At 35.2% G+C, this 25,369-nt stretch overlaps 1 protein-coding gene and 1 long non-coding RNA gene across 2 annotated transcripts in view; one reads left to right on the top strand and one right to left on the bottom strand.

The window, feature by feature from the left end:
• LOC142640812 (DNA mismatch repair protein MLH1) overlaps window positions 1-2,111 on the top strand; it is a 28,419-nt gene extending 26,308 nt beyond the window's left edge. Inside the window, exon 15 of the mRNA XM_075815456.1 lies at window positions 1,803-2,111. Coding sequence (XP_075671571.1) covers window positions 1,803-1,847 — 45 coding nt within the window. The 3' untranslated portion in view covers window positions 1,848-2,111. The remainder of the gene's footprint in view (window positions 1-1,802) is intronic.
• Window positions 49-24,013, bottom strand: LOC142641668 (uncharacterized). The gene is made up of 3 exons (XR_012845572.1): window positions 23,753-24,013; window positions 23,498-23,569; window positions 49-168 (listed from the first exon to the last, which is right to left on the bottom strand). It is a non-coding gene; the product is annotated as an uncharacterized LOC142641668 (long non-coding RNA).
• Window positions 24,014-25,369: the final 1,356 nt, after the last annotated feature.

Genomic DNA, 25,369 nt, shown 5'->3' with positions numbered 1-25,369 from the left:
CACATATACACTTAGATTAGGCTAGAGTAGAATTCTATCTTGTATAAAAAAATATATATATATTTGAAGCCCGATAGAAAGAAGAAAGAAGAGAGACTAGAGTGTTTGACCGGCTGAGTGGAGAGAGAGAGGGGGTAGAACCAGAACCTCATCTGCAAATTGAAAGTCCTACAATTACGGAACCAGCTGTTAAAGATCAACACAACAACACATAGCAGCAGTCCGCAGATAATTATCAACACAGTAACAGATTGCAGCAAATTAAAATACAAATATTATTAGCTGATGTATATATTTAAATTTCAAACTCTTTGTTTATCCAAAACTCTTCATGTGTATCTGTAAAGGACAACTCTGTAAATGAGTCAATTATAAATTTAAGAGCCTTAACCGTATTATGGTAAGACAACTTGTTTTCAACATTTATATCAAAAAATAGCAAAGCCATCTAGAATTCTAACAAACAACCAAACCCCATTAGAGCACTAGCCATATTACTCTCAAGCATTTTAAACAGTTGTATAGCATACTCAAAAGCATTGCATTTTGTATGTGTTCACTAGAACACTGGCCACATAGACATCAATTGCAAAACCAGTTTTGAAATGGGCATTTCACAACCTTTAAGAATCATACGAATGATAGGACAACTAATTGATGAATCTTTGCAAACAAGCTCACATAAACCCTGACCCCAAAAATTAAACCAAACCAAGAAATTGCAACAGAAACTCGCCTTTAAAGGATTGGAAAACAGAGGGTCCGTTTGGATAGAACTTATTTTGCTGAAACTGAAAACTGAAAACTGAAAACACTGTAGCAAAATAATTTTTAAATGTGTGAATAGTACTGCGGGACCCATTTTTAATGAAAAAGTTGCGAAAAGTAAAATTTGTGAGACCCATGAACAGTGAATTTGTGTACTGTTCATGGCTGAAAAGTCCAACCTTGCGGCTGGGTTAAAAAAAAAAAAAAAAAGAAAAAAACTAAAACGCGGACGTGGACGCCAGACTTGGATCCAAACGCCCTCAGAGAATACTTGAAAAATACTTGCATTAGAAAAGAAAAAAGAAAATACTTGCTGTCGGATGACGCAACAAAACTACCAGGACACCGTCGGAACATGGAAGGAAAGATGGAGGCGGGATAAAGAACTTGGCACCATGGGGTTAAAAGATATCTTTCAAATAATATATGCATAAATATTGGTAAACAGAATGATTTTCTTTCAAAAACTAGTTTAGGTTGTCGAAGTTGGTAATCCAACAAATCATGGTCAAGCATGTGGCACATTGATTGCATGTACAGTCCCGTGAGTGGACATTGGCAACATATATTAAACCCCTGTTGGCAGAGCCAGGTGAAACCAGTGCGAACAAATGGCCATATATTATGGAGAATACTATGTCCATAATATTTTCACAATAAATTTTAAGTGGTAGGTTGTTATTAGTTGTTATGGGTGAGCAAAAAAAGTAATTTAAGTTGTGGATTCAAATTAGAACCAATAATAACTTACTATCTATAATTTGTTGTGAAAGTGTTGTGAAAATGTTGTGGACGTAACATTTTTCATAACCCTATGGACAGAGCTAGACACTACAGACAACCTAGTTTCAAATATAAATACTTGTTTTTATAAATAAATCATAAATCATTTTGCTATCATATGTATTCAATTCAGAATCTAAAGATTGCAAACACATTAGCAACGATGCTGTGGAAGGTGGGAGTGGTGTTCTCTTAGTTTGCTATTATCTTTCTAGCAAGGGAAAATGATGTATGACCCCTGCTTTTTACAGGTAGCTTCACTGGAGAAGCTGTACAAGATTTTTGAAAGATGCTGACGACAATTAATTTTGTTCAGATCTCACTTATCAAAAAAAAATTTTGTTCAGATCTTTTTTTTTTTTGAGAAAACGGTAAGAATTTTTCGTTCAGATCTAACTCATGAGAGAGAGAGAGTTTTGGTATATATATCTCTGTGATTGGCTTATAATGTGGGGAGTTTTGGTAGCTATGGTCCGCTATGTTGGGATTTCCTTGTAAGTTTCAGTTAATAGGAAAAAAACATTTTGGACCTCGTTTATTAAACTAACATACTTTGCATCCTGTTCGTATATGATATAACATTACAATTACTTCTCTTTTTTGTGTGTGAATAGTGAATACTAAGATGCCGTCAATTAGTTTTAATTTGTCGTGAAAATGAAAATTGTAATTTCGTACGAAATTGTGGTTTGTTATGATTTGTCACTAGTTTGCATTTTATATGTCGAGAATCATTTTTTCTTTTTGATAAGAGCCCATGACCATAATTTGAGTGGTGAAACATTTCGCCAATTGAAATGTTTAACATAATAATAAAATTTCCTAAAAAATAAACACAATAATAAAAAATAAAAATAAAAAACCGTTAATAAGGTTGCAATTTGCCTCTTAGCTGAGAGGCATACCTGTAATCGGTTTGGGTCAGCCGGTGTTTTATGTGTTGGCCAACCAAAACTGACCGAAGTAATTGAAAATCAATCGGTTTCGGTTGGATTTTGGTTTCAGTCGGTTTAGGTTGGTTTTTTCGGTTTTCTTATTGCATCTATTTTAATTAAAAGCAAACAAAGAAAAAAAAAATTGATTTAGCAAACTAAATCCAATCAAAAAGAGTGGTAGCACTTTTTCTGATCTCCAACGGCTTCTCATCTAAGAGATGTAGATGGTGGCTAAAGAAATAGGTAAGGGATGAGTGAAGAGGGAGAGAGGGGATGGGGCGGCTAAGAAGAGAGGATAGGTTGCAATTTGCCTCTTAGCTGAGAGGCATGCTCAATAAGGGCGTAATCGGTTCGGTTCGGTAGGTGTTCTACGCGTTGGCCAACCAAAATTGACCGAAGTAATTGGAAATCAATCAGTTTCGGTTGGATTTCGGTTTCAGTCGGTTTTGGTGGGTTTTTTCAGTTTCCTTATCACATCTATTTTTTTTAAAAGCAAACAAAGAAAATTTTTTTTTGATCTAACAAACTAAATCCAAGCAAAAAGAGTGGTAGCACTTTTTCTGATCTCCAACAGCTTCTCATCTAAGAGATGTAGATGGTGGCTAAAGAAATAGGTAAGGGATGAGTGAAGAGGGAGAGAGGGGATGGGGCAGTTGAGAAGAGAGGATGAGAGAAGGAAAAGGAAAAGGATTGAGGGGAAATGGGGAATGAGGAGGGCGGATGAATGAGAAAGAGATGTTTAGGGTTTTTGATGTTTAGTTTTAAATAGAATCCAAAACGACGTAGTTTTGATAATATAAACTTAAAAAATGAAAAGGAAAAGGAAAAGTTGTTCTAAGATAATATAAACTTAAAAAATGAAAAGGAAAAGGAAAAGTTGTTCTAAAGGATAGAACCTTGGATAGGAAATTGAAAAACACGCGTGGTACGCATGTTGACCACTAAGGCAGCATACATTTATGAAATATATTTTACCTATAATAATGTATATCGGTCGGTTTCGATTTGGTTCGGTATACATTTCACTAAAACTAGGATTGAACCGATCAATTTCGGTTTTTTTTTTTAAATTAAACCGAGATTGAACCAAACCAAAAGAAACTGAAAAATTAAATTCAGTTCGGGCAGGTTTGGTTGGTCCATTCGGTTTTTTGCACCCCCTTAATGCCCAGGGTGATTGGGTGAGTTCGGAGTCGAAGTCCACTTGGGGAAAAATTCCTCATCTTTCCCAAGATTCCAATTAACTTTAGAAATTATTTCACCCTTGAAGTTGTGACTTGGAACATGTGGTTTTAGGAACACAAACTATTTCACAAATTTTTTACTCAATTGTGATGCCTTAGACTATGAGGGATTGTCTATCATTTATACATGGATTTATATATATATTTTTCACCATTTACACTCTGTCACATTACAGTTGTGACAAAAAAATTGTTTAATATTTTTTTTTTCTTTTGGAACCCCACCACATATTACACATAAGTGACTTAGAATGAAGTTCAACACTTAGTTTTAATTCTAAAAGAGGCAAAATTAAGAAAAACTTATATTTTTTAAAGGAAAAAATTTGGCTCCAACCACCAATGGGAAAATGATGTGTCACGTTAAGTGCAATGCATATAATAAGTACTAATATTATCATCCTATTGGTCCATCTTAGATCTCTAAGCACTTTGTGAATGGAGGGAAGTGCCAATTAAGCGTGAGAACATACAATTTTACTATACAACAAAATTATAACATCAATCCAAGAAAATTACATGGGTTGGAGGTCCAGCGAGTTCTCTGGCCAGTGGCCATAGTCAGTGGCAGCTCCAGGAATTTTGTCCAGGGTGTTCATATTCCACTTTGAAAAAAATTTGGGTCATTTGGGTCTATTTCGGGTGTTTCGGGACATTTCGGTAAATATCGGCCGAAATTTAAAATTTGGCAAGCATGAAGTTTGTACTTAAAAAAAAAAAAAAAAAAACTCTTAAAACCAAAACAAATTTGCATTCTGTACACCGAAAAACCTCAAAAGGAAAAAAAAAAAAAAAAGAAAAAAAGAAATTAATGAACAAAGGTACCAGCACAATAAACTATAATTTCATTTGAAATATTAATAAAATTATTAATTATTGTTGTTTAGTTGTTTCATAAATTTGTTTGTCTTTTATAAACTATAATTTGTTGTATTGTCGCTTCATTAATTATTAATTGTTGTTTAGCCTAACATAATTTAATTTGTTTGTCTTTTATAATGTATTAGTTAATTAAATTATTAATTATTGGTGTTTAGTTGCTTCATTCATTTTTTTTACTAACTATTAAGAGTCTAGCACACACCTCACTGTGCGTTAGCACACACCTCTGCCTCTGCATGCCTTTTAGTTCAAAATTTGTTTGGCATAAAATTTTTGAGGCTGTTCCTAATATTGCTTGAGGGTGTTTTTTTTTTTTTTTTTTTTTTTTTTTTTTTTTTTTTTTAAGGGTAAACAAATAAAAATAAATAAATTATTATATAAAAAAAAAAATTCAAGCTAGGGTGTTCCTAGGAACACCCTGGCTTCTGAGTGGCGTCGCCACTGGCCATAGTTCCTATGCCAAAGACCTCCCAGCCAGTAATGGCAATCGAGGATATCGGGATTACATTGAATGTTGATATTTTTTTCAAATTCAAAAGAGTCCACGCATCTTACTTTGATAGTCCTCTCTTTTCAAGTCAAGTTAATCAAAAAGAATCTTTAATTTTTGAGATATTAGACGCTTTGATGATCCTGTTAGCATTATAGAGGGAGAAAATATCTCTGGAAATTTATGTGAAAAATTAAGTGCTAATCCCCTAATTTTTAGTGATGAAAATTTAATTTCCCATCCTTTGAAGAGCCCATGTGACAATCAAAAAAACCCATCCTTTAGCCACGAGTCTCCACAAGTTTTATGTGAAATCCAGTCTAGCTATTAATGACCAAAATGAGTTACCAAAAATGTACATAAAACCCTAAGTATGTGCACTCATGCTTTAAGCATGTGCATGCATACATCGAGCATGCGTACACATACCCCTTTTGTGCACGCATGAAGGGTTTTAGAATACCTGTATGGAAGCTTTTTTGATGTAAAATCTTGTAGAGTAAGTCCCACATCGAGTGGGAGCCACCCTACACCCATCTATGATCACTATAAAAGGCCCTAAAGTCTCTTTTCCCAAAGCACACTGAATTCACTATAAAATAATGAACCAAAGAGGGGGGGTTTTATTCTAAAACATCCCCAAGTTAAAATTTTACTTAGTTGAGGCCTATTTTGGTTTTGACCTTCGAGTTTTGAGTTTACTCAAATCAAAAGCTCAAAGGAGTTTTGGTGTTTGAGGTAAAGGTCTAACTTTGTCCTTTTCATTCTTATTTGTTTTGGTTGTTTTTCTTCATGTTTTATTTCTTTAATATATTTATTGTTAGTTTAGGTTGTTTAGTTTTCATATTTGGAGCATGATAGTTTGTTAAAATTGTTGTTTTGATTACAGTTTCTAGAAATGAGTTTTTGGGTGTGTATACATGCTCTTGCTTCATGCATACGTACGCATACTCGAGACATGCGTTCACATTCTTTGTATATGCATACACATGTTCATGCCTAGAAACCTATAATTAGGGTTCTTGCTTACTTTATTCATTTTGCCTAGGTTTTGTCTCATGTTTAGTCTTTGTTTAGCTCCATTTTCACATGTTTAGCATTTGGGTCAATAGAATAACATGTTTTATTTGCTTATTAATAATTAGGATTTATGTGCTTTGAATAATAGCATGAACATGCATAGAACATAAATATGTATTAATACATAGGTGTTGTGGTGTAGTGCGATAAGTGAGATAAGTCATGCATATGAACATAGACATGCATTTGATTGTTTAACATGAGTTGGTTGATAAAGCAATAAAAAAGATAAGTAACACAACAAAATGAAAGGGAATAGGTTAGACTCTTACCTTAAACACAAGAGCTCTCACAACTTGATTTTTGACCATTCCCTTTGGTCAATTTACAAAACAAAATACTCAAAAGGTTAGTAAGTCTAACTAGAAGACTTTGGACCAAAATAGGTCCTTGCCAAGAAACTTTAGTTTTAGGATGCTCTTTAAAGTAAAAAGTTTCTCTTGAATCACTTTTTTGGAGTAAATTCAGTGTGTTTTTGGGAAAGGGCAGTGAGGCCTTTTTATAATGTTTAAAGAGAAGGGGCACGAGCCTCTATACTCATAATTTTTCTCTCTCTTGGTGCATAAGCCAGATTGATGAGTTTCTCAAAAAATTTCTCTTTTCATGTGTTCCCTTTAATCTTGCATTTTATTTTTTTTAGCCTTAAAAATGCTTGGCTTTTGCTATGGGAAGGGTTAGATGAAAACCTTGTGGCTTAGGAAGGGTAGAAACATGTTTAAGATTGATCCAAAGGGGAAAAAGAACAATGATGAACACATTCTGGGTTCACCATGCATATGCGGACTCGAGCATGTGTACACATGCTTTAGTCTTTGCATACGTGTGCTCGAGCTTGTATGTGCATGCCTGCCTTTTAAAGCTTGCATGTGCATGTCTTAGGTTGCAGACACAGTTTTAAAGCTTCATGCATTCAATGCCTTTTTTTTCACTTAGCTTTATCCAATATGGCTTTTATGCACTTGTTTTCGTCATTTTCAGATTCTTCCCTCTTTTCCTGGGAGTGGAACTGTGAATTTGATTTGAGTTTGGTACGAGAAGCTCACATCCAAGACTAGGGCTTTGATCCAAGCGGCAGGCTTTGAGGCTTTCATCACTCACCTTCTCGAGAATACAACCAGTAAGATACAGGTGTAGGCTCTTGATAAGAGGTGGTGGGATACCACCCACACTGTACTTATCGCGGGTAGGGAGATGACCTTGACTCCCGACAATTTCCATAGGCTGACAAACCTAGGGAATGGGTCTTTCTACTGAAATTAATGGATAAAATGGGCTTCAACAATCAATGTTTTAATCTCAGAATGCATCACTACAGTTTCTTATTCTATTTTGGTGAATGGTGAGCCTAAATGTCATATCATACCCGCTAGGGAAATCAAGCAAGGGGACTCTTTGTCACCATATATTTTCTTATTATGTTTTGAAGGATTCAATGCTCTTATTCAATACGCTATGAATGATGATAAGATTAGAGGTTATTCTTTATGTTGGAATGGGCCAAAAAAATTCTCACTTATTTTTTGCTAATTATAGTCTACTTTTTTGTCGTGTTCAGATTAGTGACATTTAGATTATTCAAGAATTTATGGAGTATGAGAAAGCATCGGGTCAACAAATTAACAAAGAAAAAACTACTCTTCTCTTTAGTAAGTCTGTCTCCTCAAAAAATAAAAAAACACTATCAAAACTCTTTTGAGAGTTCTTGAAGTAAAAGAATATGAGAAATATTTGGGTTTACTGGTAGTGGTGAGTAGAAATAGGAGGGCGAGCCTTAATTACACTAAGGAAATGATGTGGAGCAAATTACAAGGATGGAAGGAAAAACTTTTGTCACAAGTAGGAAAAGAAGTTCTTTTGAAGGCTGTTGTGTAAGCAATTCTTACTTTTGCTATGAGCTACCTATGGGCCTCTACAAAGATATTGAGGTACTAATTTGTAAATTTTGGTGGGGAAAACGAGGGAATTGTAGTGAAATTCACAAGAAAAATGAGAAATTCTTTGTAAGCCAAAAGTTGACGAAGGTATGGGTTATAAAGAGTTGTGCAAATTTAGTGATGCTATGTTAGCTAAACAAGTGTGGCGTCTTGTTCATGACGCTAATTCCCTTTTCTACAAGATTTTCAAGGCTAAACATTTTCCTACATGTTTAGTCTTTAAAGCTAAATCCTCATCTAGATCTTTTGCTTAGAAAAGCATTCTCCGTGGAGAATTGGTGATGGTTCTCAAATCCGAATTTACAAAGCTAACTGGCTACTCGGAGACTTACATGACCGAATACTTTCACCTATCTCAACTCTACCTAGAGATGCTATTGTTTCTAGTTTTATTGATCTAGATACAAGATGGTGGAACTCAGCTATTGTTGATTTGAATTTTCTACCTCTTGGAAAAGCATTCTCTGTGCAAGGAAATTTATTTCCTTGGGTGCAAAGTGGAGAATTGTTGATGGTTCTCAAATCTGGATTTACAATGCTAACTGGCTACATGGAGACTTACATGGTCGAACACTTTCACCCATCTCAATTCTACTTAAAGATGCTATTGTTTCTAGCCTTATTGATCCAGATACAAGATGGTGGAACTCAGCTATTGTTGATTTGAATTTCCTGCCTTTTATAAAGCTCAAAAAAATCAAGGCAATACCTCTATGTGCAACTATATAACCAAATTACTTGTACTAGCCCAATAGCAGAGATGGTTCATATGTGGTTAAATCTGGCTATCAGGTACTATGTGAAGAAAAAAATAGAGATTCAACTCTCTAACTCTAATGCAATAAAAAGTTTTTGGAGAAGAATTTGGACCTCCAAGTTACCGAGAAAAATTAAAAATTTTATGTGGAAAGCATGTTCTAACGCTTTGCCAACTAAGAAGAATCTTAAAAGAAGGAAGATTATTACTGAGGATGTGTGTCAATTATGTTCAAACAATCAGAGTCATCCTTTCATGCTCTTTGGGATTGTGATTTTTAGGTCAGTTTAGGATATTGTTTTCTCATGGGTTGATCGAACTAAAGCTTCGAGGAGCTTTTTTGATGGTTTGGTTGGGTTGATTTGGGATAGGCCCCATCTACTGGAGCTGTTTGCAGTTACCTCCTATTTTCTATGGTCTCGAAGAAATAAAATTCGGTTGGAAGAGAATGTTCCTCCTTTGGTTCGAGTTATGACTAAAGCAAAGATATTCTTATCTCTGTATAGAAAATTCGAAGGTATTCCAATCAAAAAAGCATAACCATCAATGGTAAAATGGAAGCCTCCAAATCAGCATAGGTTCAAGAAAATTTTTGATGGGGGCATGTTCCATGATTTTGGTGAAGTTGGTTTGGGAGTTGTGATAAGAAACCATGAAGGGGAACTTATGGCAGCTTTGTCTAAAAAAAAAAATCCCCAACCCTCCTTAATTGTTGTTCTTGAAATGTTAGTAGCTCAGTGAGCAACCCTTTTGTCCAGGAACTAGATGTTATGGATTCCATCATGGAAGGAGACTCGAAAATTGTCATCAATTCTGTTCAGAAATGTGGTATATTTCATTTTGCTTTTAGTCACTTAGTTAAGGGCACTATGTCCTATGTAAACTCTTTACAAAATTTTTATTTCTATCATACCTATAGGCAAGGTAACTCTGCTACAGATGCTTTAGCTAAGAGAGCTAGACTTTATTCCTCTGTGTCGGTATAGATGAAGTTTGTTCCTTCTAACATCAATAGTCTTGTTATGGCTAATATGCCTATTTTCTAATTAATAAAGCTTTAAACTGATTCTCAATATATATATATATATATATATATATATATGTTTAACATGTTCAACTTATTTTTCAACTTACCAGGCTTTTGGTTACAGTCTTTACTGAAATGGTCAAATTTGCCACAGTTAAAGCACTTACCTTTACCTGATCTCTGTTTATCATGTTTTCGAAAAGCAGATTTGTTTTTTGCATAAAAATCATTGGGTTTAACAAAGTGGGTTCTGTATCTTTTATGCTTTTTATGGGAATAACTTTTGTAAACCTTATCATGTTTACTTTTTCCTTTTTGCCTGGAAGGGGCAATAGGAGGTAAACCATATTGTTCACAGAAATTACCCATTTCATATTTAGCTTTCTTTCTATCATTTAACCGTTGTTTTAACCATTTTTCATCATTGCACATATTAATTCCAATTTTCTTAATAGTGCTGAAAATATCACCATAGGTTAAATTATCAAAATCAATAGAATCATTTTTACCAATTAATTCATTTTTTACCTTATGAGCAAAGATAGGAGGCAGACCGTCAATAAACTTCTCTTTCCAATAAGGCTTCGTAGAGTCTTTTCTGAGCATGACTCTAGAAGTAAATACATCTTGGTACCATCTGTAATCAAACATAGTAGGACATCTCAAATTATTCAAATAATCAGAAATTCGAGACGAAATATTAGATGGAGTACCAACAAAATGTTTGAGAATGGTGTAAACCAAAGTATTGACACCATTAGGAACACCACAGTTAATATTTTCATCAAAAATGGGCATACCATCAGTATCTCTTTTAACAACACTTTCAGATCCAACAAAGGATTTTCTTCCTTCATTGATTCTTAAAGGTTTGTGAGTAGGAAAACATTTGGTATCATCAAAAAATATTTTAACAGTTCCGTCAGTGTATTGTGCAATTTTAGTAAGATCAAGTTCATCAAAAACAGGTTTAACAGGTGGTGCTACTTGTTCCAAAGTCCATTCTTTGGGAAGAGTAATATCTTGCCATCGAATCATTTTAGGGATTTGGATCTTAGCATCAGGGGTGGATCATTGAATTAACATAGTTTTTCCAGCAGGATCACGTCCTCTAGACCGAGGAGTTAGCTGGGAATCAAGCAATTTATAAAAAATTCGGTAAATAAGAGTAAAAGGTCTACTACCATCATCCATTTCATAACCAGATGTCAATATATTCAAAGTTAAAGCTTTAATAATATTAGGATCATCAAGAGCAAGAGCAAGATCAGGATAACAATCAAAGTAAACAGGACCATCATACAAAGAAGCAGTAATCATGCCAAGAATGCTATCATTAAATTTCTTAAATCTAGCATCATGTAAACACATAAGCACAGAAGCATCAATTCCTTTTCTTGTTAAAGGTTTAACAGCAACTTGAACCAAACCAATGTGTAAATATTTAAGATTTTTCTTGGACAAAAACTCGTTAATATTTTTCTTGGAAAATAAACAACATTTTTCATGAGTTTTAGAAATAGAAAAAGGTTTGTTCAACAGTTCTAGCTCTATATTCAGATAAAATACTTTTTTCAGTCCAGTTAAGATCATAAACAGATTTAGTAGAAATCTTAGGAATATTCCATTTTCTAAAATCTGGGTACTCACTCTCTCCAACAGTGAGGTCTTCTTCATTCACAATATCAGGAGGACAACCAGTCCTAGAGCTAACAGAGGAGTCGGATCTCCACATCCTATCAATATCTAACTTAGTTATAACACTCAATTATCATGTTTTTCTCACAGCCGTTGCATTTCGTAACACATACCGGTCATCAACCCTATTCCTCTCACGCCCACACGCTCTCCTGGCTTCACGGGCCTTACTGTTCGGATCTGGGACTTTTTACAATGGCAGTGGTGCCAACGACGGCAAGATCAACACAACAACAAAGTATCACAAGGTCAGGCAGATACGGACAGAATATGAAAGACACAACAACACTATTGGCCAAGGAAAGAATGGCTCTGATACCATAAAGGGGGAAGGACGTCAGCGCAGAAGGCGGAAGCACAACAGATAGCAGATATATGGAATAATTCAAAGTAAATTATAATTGAAAGTAAGGCGGTAGAACCAGCCAAGCAGTTGTTATATCAAAATAATTCAAAGTATTAAAAACAGCAGTGTTTATTGAATATACATCAAAATACTTACAGTAGTAGTAGTAGCAACAAGATTACAGTGATCAACAGGTTGGGTAAACAGTACAAGGCTTGAAAGCTAGTCCTGGTTCCTAGTTACAAGCTTTGTGTAATCAGTGAGATATCTTGATCTAAGGAAGTCCTAGAGAGAGTTCTAAGGGAAATGTTAGAAAAGATTCTGAGTTTAACAATAAGGGACAACCCCCCTTATATAGGTAAATAAAGTAGTGAATAGTACAAAGTGAATAATGAAATTTTACTATTCATATCAGGACCCGTGAGGGACATTAGGAGCGCAATATCCGGAAGGAATCAGATCAGCTTTTGAGACTGAAAGTAGTTTGGCATGTTGTGCCCAAAATATCAGTAAAATAGCAAGAAAATAGCTTTATCTTTTGGAGAAGTCTTCATCTTGGAAAGTCAACAATGGAGGAAAGTTGGTACGTAGTGATGGTACCAGAATGGTTTGCCCTATAGATAAGAATATAGTCAACAAGAAATCATTATTATCAGGAAAGCATCTTCGGCAAACAGTAACTAGTGAATATTGTAGCATCATCTGGCTAGACCAATAAGAAAGTCTTGTACTGGGATCACTATGCTTCTAGGTAGAAGCTGCATCAGACGGGTAACCAGCATAAGGGTCCCCTGAAGAGGAATCCCATAGGGGATCATCATTGCGTTCATGTTCATGATAAGTTGAATATTGGTTACAGAAACCACAATACATCAATGGTCTGTAAATAGGATCTCTTGTGAGAAATATTCTTGGGTCATCATGTTTTGCCCATTGTAAGTGCCGGACCGCAGAAGCATAAGGTTTGTTAACAAAAACAGAAATTTTGTCTGTACAATCAAAGAAATGGTAGTCTTTCCATAATTCTTCAGAGACATCAAGAATTTGATTATTAAAGTAACTTCTCCAACATTCAGCAAGAGCATAGGGATGTTTATCTGAAACATAAGCATTTCCTTCATATCATTGTCCTTGGTGAGTATATTCGTTAATGAGAACAAGATGCTTGGAGGGTTGAACATTCATCCAATTTTTCTTTTCCCATTTGGGCAAAGTACTCCAACATCGGATTGAAACATAAGGGGTTGCTACAACATCTGCAACAGCCTTTCGGATAATATCAGGAAACTGGTTAATTTGATCATGACTCGTCAATTTAATGAGTCTGACAAAACCAAATTCAAACATTTGAGAAAGCCAAAAAGGATCATTATCAGAACCATCTTCATAATTAATCAAAAGGCCAGGGAAAGGATGGGTTTTTTCATGTACTCTGAGACTGCTCCCAAAGTATTTTCCCCATTTCTTTTTCAGGTAGCCTTTGTTGGGGCCATCAGGTTCAACAATGGTAAGGGCAATTGAGACAAGGGTTTTGAAATGTTTTAACCAAAGATCAAGATCTTTAGTCATAGCCTTGCTTTCAAAAATACAAGTTTGTACTTCTGGAGGCAAGTTGGCAACAGCACTTTTAAGCAAAGATTGGTTTTTTAGACTCAATCTAGCAAAATCAGTACCCATTATAGTCTTTCTATCCATTGAATGGATTTCCTCTTTGCTAAAGAGTTGACTAATCAGGTTTGATTCATCATGATGGTTTTGAGCATAAACAAGGCAATTAAAAAGTTGGTCGGCAAAGGCTGCATTTTCAGTAGTAGGGTCAACAAGGTGAATTTCAAGTGCTCTCATGGTTTTGTTGAATAGTTTGTGGTGGTTCGAAGAATGGGCAGCTTGAAGGTTGTTTAGAATGAATTTAATGGAATCTGGTAATTCACTATAGATTCCATTATGGAATTGCAAGTCTTTGTTCAATACTTCCTGTAAGGTTAATATGATATCACCACTGGAATATGTCACCTCTGCCGGGACAAATTTCTGAAGGGATGTTGCATTACTGGATTTTACTCCAGAAGATGCGCCTTCATGCATTACAAAAGGGTGTCCCGCTGGGAACCTTTCGTCTTGAGGAAAGTCCTGTGCAGGTGCTTTCCCCTTGTCCCTTTTCTCTGCCGAAGAAGTCATAATATTCCACTTAGTAGTGGTAGTATTAAATCTTACTTTGTCCTGCCAATTAAGGGAGAGGATGTTAAGCCAGTTGGCTATAGTTAATAATATGATAGAATATTTTTTTGAAAAGTGAGAGTAAATAGTATCAATAAAATTCTTTTGAAAAGTATGTTTCAAAAGCCAAAGGTCAATAGTAATATATATTAGTTGTGCCGGACAATGAGTGTTGGGATGACAATGATTAGTTTGGAGAATATTGGAGTAAGAGGAGAACATGCTACGGACAAATTTGGACCAAAGTAAAGACTTGGTCAAAAGCCTAATGCAAAGAATGCTTTTTTGAGTTTTAGCATCCGTAGGACATTCTTTGGTGAAGATATGCTTTTCACTAAGGTTTTTGTCATCATGCAAGTAGTCAACAAAAGAGATATTCATATTTTCAGGGTAACTATCATTCATCAGGACATTGTGAGAATTGGCAATAATTCTTGGCAACAAATGAGCATAGAGTTGTCCACTAGTCTTCTTAGAGCTATCCTTTTGTTTAATGAAGCTAAGATGTTTATTAACATTATCAATATGAGTTTCACATTTTGAACAAAATTTGATTTTACTTTCTGTCCAAAAGGATCAGTAGTAATTCTATCATCTTCAATAAGAAAAGGGTACAAAGAATTAATAAAAGGCAAACCAAGAATTACTTTTTTAGTCATGTTTTTAACAAGTACAGAGGGGATCTTAAAGCAAACATTATCATGGCAAATGTGAGCATTGTTTAATTCATACTTGATTTTCATTTTAGTTCCATTAGCAGAAACTAATATTTCAGTGGATTTTTTAAAATATCTAGAAGGGATCAATCCTTCTTGAATACAATTGACATCGGCACCAGAATCAATCATAGCAACAACATCAAAAGCATAATCATGAGCAACAACAATTTTGACTTTTTCAACTTTCCTTGGCCGATAGTGCTGTTGTGTCTTTCATATTCTGTCCGTGTCTGCCTGACCTTGTGATACTTTGTTGTGTCTTTCAACTTTCCTGCGGTCCGGCACTTACAATGGGCAGAATATGATGACCCAAGAATATTTCTCACAAGAGATCCTGTTTACGAACCATTGATGTATTGTGGTTTCTGTAACCAATATTCAACTTATCATGAACATGAATGCGATGATGATCCCCCATGGGATCCCTCTTCAGGGGACCCTTATGCTGGTTACCCGTCTGATGCAGCTTCTACCTAGAAGCATAGTGATCCCAGTACAAGACTTTCTTATTGGTCTAGCCAGATGATGCTACAATATTCACTAGTTACTGTTTGTCGAAGATGCTTTCCTGATAATAATGATTTCTTGTTGACTATATTCTTATCTATAGGGCAAACCATTCTGGTACCATCACTACGTACCAACTTTCCTCCATTGTTGACTTTCCAAGATGAAGACTTCTCCAAAAGATAAAGCTATTTCCTTGCTATTTTACTGATATTTTGGGCACAACATGCCAAACTACTTTCGGTCTCAAAAGCTGATCTGATTCCTTCAGGATATTGCGCTCCTAATGTCCCTCACGGGTCCTGATATGAATAGTAAAATTTTATTATTCACTTTGTACTATTCACTACTTTATTTACCTATATAAGGGGGGTTGTCCCTTATTGTTAAACTCAGAATCTTTTCTAAGATTTCCCTTAGAACTCTCTCTAGGACTTCCTTAGATCAAGATATCTCACTGATTACACAAAGCTTGTAACTAGGAACCAGGACTAGCTTTCAAGCCTTGTATTGTTTACCCAACCTGTTGATCACTGTAATCTTGTTGCTACTACTACTACTGTCAGTATTTTGATGTATATTCAATAAACACTGCTGTTTTCAATACTTTGAATTATTTTGATATAACAACGCAGGCAGTGCTACCGCCTTACTTTCAATTATAATTTGCTTTGAATTATTCCATATATCAACAATTGTGCTTCCGCCTTCGCGCGTCCTTTCCCCTTTTATGGTATCGAGCCATTCTTTCATGGCCAATAGTGTTGTTGTGTCTTTCATATTCCGTCCGTATTGCCTCGAATTGATACTGTTGTTGTGTTGATCTTGCCGTCGTTGGTGCTGCCATTGTAAAAAGTCCGAATCGAACATCAAGGCCCGTGAAGCGTCAAGGCGCCGTTGGCGTGAGAGGAATAGGGTTGATGACCAGGTATGTGTTACGAAATGCAACGTTGTGAGAAAAACATGATAGTGAGTGTTATAACTAAGTTAGATATTGATAGGATGTGGAGATCCGACCTCTGTAGCTCTAGGAACAGGTTGTCCTCTGATTATTGTGAATTGAAGACCTCATGTTGAGAGAGTGGTGCAATTTTTAGAAAATGGAATATTCCTAAAGATTTCTACTAAATCTGTTTATGATCTTAATTGGGCTTGAAAAGTATTTTCTGCGAATATAGAGCTAAACTTGTTGAACAAACCTTTTCTATTTCTAAAACTCATGAAAAATGTTGTTTATTTTCCAAGAAAAATATTAGAGTTTTTGTCCAAGAAAATCTTAAATATTTACACATTGGTTTGGTTCAAGTTGCTGTTAAACTGCTTAACAAGAAAAGGAATTGATGCTTCGTGCTTATGTGTTTACGTGATGCTAGATTTAAGAAATTTAATGATAGCATTCTTGGCATGATGCTGCTTCTTTGTATGATGGTCTGTTTACTTTGATTGTTATCATCTTGATCTTGCTTGCTATGATCTAATATTATTAAAGCTTTAACTTTGAATATATTGACATCTGGTTATGAAATGGATGATGGTAGTAGACCTTTTACTCTTATTTCACCGAATTTTTATAAATTGCTTGATTCCGACTAACTCTCTGGTCTAAGAGGCATTGTGATCTGCTAGAAAAACTATGTTAATTCAATGTTCCACCCCTGATGCTAAGATCCAAATCCCTAAAATGATTCGATGGCAAGATATTACTCTTCCCAAAAAATGGACTTTGGAACAAGTAGCACCACCTGTTAAACCTGTTTTTGATGAACTTGATCTTACTAAAATTGCACAATACACTGACGGAACTGTTAAAATATTTTTTGATGATACCAAATGTTTTCCTACTCACAAACCTTTAAGAATCAATGAAGGAAGAAAATCCTTTGTTGGATCTGAAAGTGTTGTTAAAAGAAATGCTGATGTTGACGAATTTTTGAAAAAGAATTTTGAACCACTTGATTTAAAGCTAAAAGGAGTTGCTAGCAACAATTCCTAGGTTAGCAATACTTATTATTCAACTAAACCTGAGTTTCTTTCAAAAGATGATCAAGAAGAAGAAGAAGATGCAAAATCTGAGGCTCCTTCTGGATCTGATTTTCCACCTATTGAACCTCCTCCACCTTTTAAACATCTGCGTGTGAGAAATTTGATGGATATGGATTGTGAGACCCCAGCTTTTCAAATTGATATGGTTGCTTTAAGTAATGAATTCTTTTCTAAAGCAAACCGTGATAAAATAAAGTATTATCAAAGTACTTTTGCTCAGTCTGATGCAGTTTCTACCTAGAAGCATAGTGATCCCAGCTCAAGACTTTCTTATTGGTCTAGCCAGATGATGCTACAATATTCACTAGTACAATATTCACTAGTTACTATTTGCTGAAGATGCTTTCTTGATAATAATGATTTCTTCTTATTTATAAGACAAACCATTCTCGCACCATCACTACGTACTAACTTTCCTCCATTGTTGACTTTTCAAGATGAAGACTTCTCCAAAAGATAAAGCTATTTACTTGCTATTTTGCTGATATTTTGGGCACAACATGCCAAACTACTTTCGGTCTCGAAAAGTAGTCGATTCCTTCCGGATATTGCTCATAATGCCCTCACGGGTACGATGTGAATAGTAAAATGTCACTTATTTGCTTTGTACTATTCTTGCTTTATTCACTTATATAAGGGGGGTTGTCCCTTATTGAAAACTCAGAATCTTTTCTAGGATTTCCCTTAGAACTCTCTCTAGGACTTCCTTAGATCAAGATATCTCACTGATTACACAAAGCTTGTAATTAGGAACCAGGACTAGCTTTCAAGCCTTGTATTGTTTACCCAACCTGTTGATCACTGTAATCTTGTTGCTACTACTACTACTGTAAGTATTTTGATGTATATTCAATAAACACTGTTGTTTTCAATACTTTGAATTATTTTGATATAACAACTGCTTGGCTAGGTCTAATCAAATTAATTTAAAATGCATTTATAATAGTTGTTATTTATAAATTTAAGATTACAAACTAATGGAATAGAATCGCATGAGGCATGATGAGGTTTATAAAGAGTGTGGGCATTGGAAATTAGGAGCGTGTAAAATATCCGCTTAACCCGCCAACCCGCCTGACCCGGAAATTAGGGGCGTGTAAAATTAGGGTCATTAAGTTAGGCGTTTTCGGTTGGGCGGGTTAGACCCCCCAAAATTGCGGATTGGATTGGGTTATGGATTGAAAAATGCCAACCCGTTATAACCCGACCCGCCCGCTTAATTATACATACATAAAAAAAATATTAGCTCAGATTGTTAAGTATTTAAAGTTAATCAATTTACCTAATAAATTTTTACAACTAATCAATAATCAATTCCCTAAACAGAACTAGCCTTCAAAAAATTCCTTAAACAAAATCTAAAAAGTCAACATTGAAACCCTAAACACCCCTACCTACCACCCATCCCATTTACTTCAACTGTATATACAATATACACTTTGTGGCTCTAGGTCTCACATTTTTCTTCTCACCTTTCACCTTCAACCACTATCTTTCCCTTCCTCTTTCTTCTTTAACCTTTTTGTAGCCTATTTCTTATCATTTCAATTCTTTACCGACAATCACAAAGGTATGTAATTGCGTAATTGTCTTCTATTGTTTAAATATTTTGTCTTTTTTATTTCAGTTTATGTCATTTGATCTGTTTATATATATTATAAAATATGTTATAATATTACAAGTAAAACTATTTTGGCAAGCAAGTTCATTGTATATTAAAGTAGTTCATTGTATATTAAAGTAGTTCATTATATATCCAAGTTAAATATGTTATATATTACATAAGAATACAGTTCATCTAATTCTTTGTCTTTGTCTAATTTTTTATTTATTATTTAATCCTTGATGTGACTTCGGAAATGTTAAAACTTTGAGTTTGTTGATTTAATTTTCCTAAGTTGTAAGGTAGAGCCTACTTTTGCTAGAGATGATATATCTCTTTTTCATTGACCCTATGTTTATGTTAGAATTGAGATTAGTCAATGACATCTACCTTTAGTTTTTTTTTTTTTTTTGTGTATTAGTTATATTTTGAGATTATTCAATAAAAAATTGTAGTTTGTGATAATTTAAAAAAAAAAAAAAAAATGTTGTTAATACCAACCCACCGAGTTGAAACCACCAAAATTTGTAACCAATCTGCTGGATTTAAACTTTGGTAGGTTGGTAGCAGATTGAAATTTTTCCAACCCACTATTGGCAGATTGGATATAAATATTGGCGTTTACCCGCCCAATCCGACCCGCGCATGCCCCTATTGGAAATCAAGGTTTTGAATTCTGTTCTGTTCCAGTGCAAAAGACCCTCTACTCCATTCCGTCTCAATTTCGACCTAAATTGACGTTCTGGGTAGAATTCATGTTTCGGTCTGGAATTCTAACCTAGGCTTTATTGCTCTTCCCATTACTAAGATCTACCATTTACTTCTTCTACCAACAGTTAAATTGATGACCAAAGAGAAATTTTAAACAAAAAAAAAATGATGAAATTTGGGACAAAACGCTACCCGAGTAGCAAGACGAGTTTCTATAAAAAAGAAAACTAAAGAAAGAGAAAGGGTAAGAGAGAAGGATGATAAACTTTTTTTTTGATGCAGAGAAGGATGATAAACTAATAAAGCATTAAAAACAAAAGTTCACGTGTGGACTTAGGATATTAATTTAACTTGAATAAATTTACAAGAGGTGTTAAACCCAGGATTTAAATTTGCAAGAGGTATCAAATCTAGGATCTCATGGATATCACAAGACCTTAGAGCATTAGTATTGGTGGTGCTAAAAACTATATTACTATTATTAATACCACCAAATACAAAAATATGGCTACATTGGTGGAGTGAATACCAAATAATTTGGCTTTATAGCTACAATGCACAGCTACTTTTAGCTGTACACTATAACTCAAAGGTATAAAAAAAAAAGGTATTTTATAGTAGTGTTCAGGATTTTTTTTTGAAAATAACTATAAAAGCCAAACTATTTTATTAGTTAGCCAATGTTTGAAACTATTTTGGTATCTAACAAATCGAGTCTGTAAGACTCGATTTTGCTATTTGAAATTGCACTTGGAACTCGAGTCTGAGACACTCGAGTATGAAAGTCGAGGCAAGATTGGCTTGGGTTGGAGCAAGCGAGGTGGGTTTGGGCGACTAGGCGAGGCAAGATTGGCGAATGGAGGAAGAGATCGGCAATTGAGTAAGAGAACGGCGAATGGGGGAAGATAGGCTAGGTGATGTGGGTCTGTGGTGGCTGGGCTAGGCGATATGGGTCTGTGGTGGCTGGACTAGGCGAGATTGGCAATGGGTGAGCTGGGTCAGTGAGGGAAGAGAGAGAGAGAGAGAGAGAGAGAGAGAGAGAGAGAGATGAACTGAAAAGTTTACAAATATGCCGAATTATGCCCTCTGTATATTTATCGTATTAAACACATAGTGGCAGAGCCACGTTTGGACCGAAGGGGGCCTTGAGCCCCCTAAAATTTTTGAAAAAAATTTAGTACAATATATATATATTTTGAGTTTCAAAATTTTTCCAAATTTGAAGACGTGTTTCAGTTTTTGTGTGCACAAGTTTCTCCTAAAATGGTTGCTCTTTTTGCCATGGTTGTATGGAGTATTTGGGAGTGTAGGAACAGGGGAAGAGAGAGGTAGAAGACTTGAGGCATTGATGCGGTTTTTCATAGGGGCTTCGGAGCTGTTAAAGGAGTTCCAGGATGTGCATTAGAAGGTCCCTTGGGTGGCTTCTCCTAGTGAGGATATTCGTTGGAAGCCACCCACCTATGGCTTGTATAAAATCAATTTTGGCTGAGCATTGTTTGCGGATCAGGCTTGTGCAAGCTTAAGGGTGGTCATTAGGGACTTGAAGGGGTAGATTATAGGGGCTTTGAGTTAGAAAGTAAGACATCCAGGGTTAGTTGATATGGTGGAGGCTTTAGCTGCAAGTAGGGCCATCAGTTTTGCCAAGGAGCTCTATATTCATCAAATGGTGGTTGAAGGGGATTCGTTGCGGGTTTTTAAGGCCATTAACGATGCTAGACCATCAAGGACTATGTTTGGACATGTTATTGTAGATGTTCACATTTTATCTTCCACTGTTTGCTGTAGTTTTAGTCATGTTAGGAGAGAGGATAATAAACTAGCTCATGCCCTCGCATGTCGAGTAGTTTCATCTGCAGATATTGATGTGTGGTTGGAAGATCTACCACTGGATTTGGATGATGTATTCCAGTTTGATTTTCAGTAATAAATTTCCTTATTTTTTCTCTCAAATATATATATATATATATATATTGAGTTATCCTAGCTAATTTGAAATTTTTTAAGGAAAGCTTATCATATTAGCCCTCTGTCGGGGATCTTTTTGTGACAAGGGCTGAAAATGCGAAAATGACCCAAATATCCCATTGGGTTTTTTAGAAGTGTTTATTTGTGGAGAATCAAGCCCAAAAATCACAATGTATAGAAAAAAAAGGCTAATGGTGCTTTGACAATAGAGAATCAAAATGCTAATAACAAAAGTGCAGAAAAAACATAAAAACATAACAGGTTTGAAACTTCGACCCACAGTTACCGAGAAAAGAAAATTGAGAGAGGTTGTAAGGAAGAGAGGGAAGGTTCTCTTATACCCATTGTGGGGGGTAAAAGCTATTGAATAAATATTTGGCCTTTGGGCCTGATCAGTTAGTACCAGTCTGTTTTGATCAGGGCCTCTAGGCCTACAAGTTAATCCGCACTGTAGTAGTCCGAGGAGTTGTCCGAGGAGGAGTGTCTCCTCGGACAGGTCCAGCAATGACCCTAGGACTTGCTAAATGGGTTAGAGGCAGAACTCTGGAAGAACTGGTGAGTAAGAGGGTGATCCAAGCACCCTTTAGAAGCAGAGACATGTGAGAAATATCTAAGGAAAAAGCTGCTACCACCACATTAAAGGCCTTGCATCTACCTCCCTAGCCGCATTAATGGGGAAATTACCTCTGAACAGTAGGATTCAGCCTCCCTGCTATTATTTGAAGACTTCAAGAAGGTGGTGGATGGGACAAGTATCCAAGGAGAAGATTTGTATGACACGTGGATGAACTAGTGAAGAAGAAGTATATAAGGAAACGAGAGAGGAAATAGAAGGGGGATCTCCACTTTCTGCTGAGAAAAATAGGAACTAAGAATTGTAAACGTTGGCATAGAAAGAGAATTTTTATACAAATCGTCCTCGGCTTACGTCCGAGGAGGTCCCTTTGTCATATTCGTTTACCATTTGCATAGATTGTGGCACTCTAGTCTGTTAGTAAAACTTCCAACATCCCGAACCTAGATTTCAAATCCATACTCTACAAATTTTATTGTATAAGGCTCATTAGGCCTGAGCCCAGCACTTGTTTTTGGGTCTGGGTACAATTGTGCACTTACACCCATATTTCCACCCCTAAGGTTCAGAATTGTGAGAATGTTGACTAGCTGAATGAGCTTTTGCTCTGAAGTTTCAAGTCTATGAATAGAATGTGGTTGGTTCATTTTTGAATTGAAGAGAGAGTTTTATATAGAGTTTGGGGTATTGCTAATGAGTGGTTTCTGAGTAGTGGAAGAGGCTTTTATTCCCTACGATACCAATTTGGTGTTTAGGTTTGGGTTGCTTTTGTTTAGGGAAGAGTTTGGTAAGCTTTTTACATAATTTTGGAAATAAAAGGGCTTTGCTCTAATTGGTTGCCTTTGGTCAGACATTTCAGACCATTGGGAGGCTCACCTAAGTGAGGCCTAGCAGATGGAGTTGGCCGATGAGAGCCAACTATGTTTTAAAGGTAAAAGTGGGATAGGGCAAAAACTTTAGGCCATAGTCACCCAGAGCATAAAAACTATTTTAGGGTGAAAATTTTGGATACAAGACTTCTTCCATAAGCCTGAGGTGCTACCAGTGTCCCTTGCCCACTTGGTAGCATGCATAGGCTGGGCTCATGTAAAATGTCCGAAAGGAACCGACCCGTACCCTCTAAATCACACTTCCTCAATTTCTCCCGTAAGTTACATGGGCTTGAGTCATGCTTAAAAGAATAAAATAAAATATAATACATGAATTGAGCCCACAATGAAGTCGGGCTTGGTTGAATTGAGCTTGTAGAAAATGTGTCGCGAAAATGAGTATCAACACCCTCCTACCTGGATAGGATTTGAAAAATGCTAGAGTTACAAACTATTTTACAATATCTAATTTTTAGTAAGAAAAAAAATATAAACATTTTCAGCATCTTAAGATGACCACATAATATTTTAACAAACATCTCACCAAATAATAACGGAAAAAAAAAATTCTAATTTTCACTCTAACACTTCTAGGCTCACTTGTACCACAACAGCAGAAAGATTGAAGATTGGAAGCTTTGATTCGCTGCACTAGCGCATAGTTGCAAATATTTTGCTTATCACATGACAGGACACTGATGACTCTCTCTCTTTCTTTGGCGACTCAATTCTCATTCTCTCAACTGCTCCATTCACCTTCTTTTTATTTCTGTTATGTTTTTCACTTTTTCTTTCCTCTATGCTCTAGTTTTCATCATTTACAATGTAATAAAACATTTGTGTGAATACTATATGCAGACGGTAGACTAGATAACCACGTTAATGAGTGTGTGGTTAAAACCTTCTCTAGAATATCTACAAAAGCAAGTGGGTAGATTGTGTTTTTGTAGCCGTGTTGCCCTGTGTAGCATTCCCACTTTCACAGGTAGTTTTCCTTTCATCTTTTTATAATTTGAATTTTCTTTCTCATAAATTTATTTCTTATTAAAATAATCCAAATATCATATAACATTTGTACATATTAAAATATAATACTATTATCATTTTTTTTGGGTGAAATACTATTTATCATTGATTATTAAAATTATATGCACGTTACTGTATCAAATTTTATATATAGTTTAGAATTAATTTGACAATGCCTAATTTTTCTCTTTGTTTCTTGATTGTATCAAGGGGCCATAAAGAAATGGATGTAATTTATATATACATGGTCTAATTTTATGTGTGACCCCAATGATTTTTTCTTCACTATGCAACGGTAAATATGTACTGTATTTTACTAACTATGATGGATGCAACCTCTCTTTTTTTACCATTTTTTATTTTTTCATTATTTCATAAAATTAGACACTACATCTCCTTATACTTTCTAATTTTTTTTTTAAAGATTATATCAACTTAGATTTTTTTTTCTTTTATAACAACTTAGATTTTTATTTTTATTTTTTATAGAGTTTATAAAATATTTTTTAGACATTTTACGATGAATGAATGAAAATATTAACTTAAAAAAAAAAAAATTACTTAGAGTGTGTTTGGATAGAACTTATTACTGAAAATTGAAAACTGAAAATAGCAAAATAATTTTTAAATGTGTAAAAAGTATTGTTCATGCCAAAAATTACTGTTCGTTGGCCTAAAATTACTGTTCATGGCCAATGAACAGTGACAGACACGCTGAAAAAAAAAAAGAAAAAAGAAAAAAGAAGGGAGCCCAGACGCTGGACGTGGACACACTATCCAAACACATTCTTAGAGTCCGTTTGGATAGAATTTATTGCTGAAAACTGAAAATTGAAAACACTGTAGCAAAATAATTTTTAAATGGGTAAAAAATATTGTTCATGCCAAAAGTTACTGTTCATTGGCCTAAAATTACTGTTCATGGCCAATGAACAATAACAAACACGCGTAAAAAAAAAAAAAAAAAAACTGGACGTGAACGCAGAAAAGTGCTATCCAAACGCCCTCTTAGAGGGCGTTTGGATAGCCCGTCCACGTCCAAGTTGTGCGTTTCAGCGTTTTTAATTTTTTTAATATTTTTTTTTTCAAGCCGTAGTTGTTGACTAATTCCTCATGAACAGTGCATCCGTGCACTGTTTATAGACCCACAAATTTCACTTTTTAGCAACTTTTTCATTAAAAATGGGTCCC

This window comes from Castanea sativa, chromosome 1 (genome assembly GCF_040712315.1).
Source record: "Castanea sativa cultivar Marrone di Chiusa Pesio chromosome 1, ASM4071231v1".
Classification (NCBI taxonomy): Eukaryota; Viridiplantae; Streptophyta; class Magnoliopsida; order Fagales; family Fagaceae; genus Castanea; species Castanea sativa.
The sequence above is the reverse complement of the archived record's forward strand: the minus strand, read 5'-3'. Positions and strand labels throughout refer to the sequence as shown.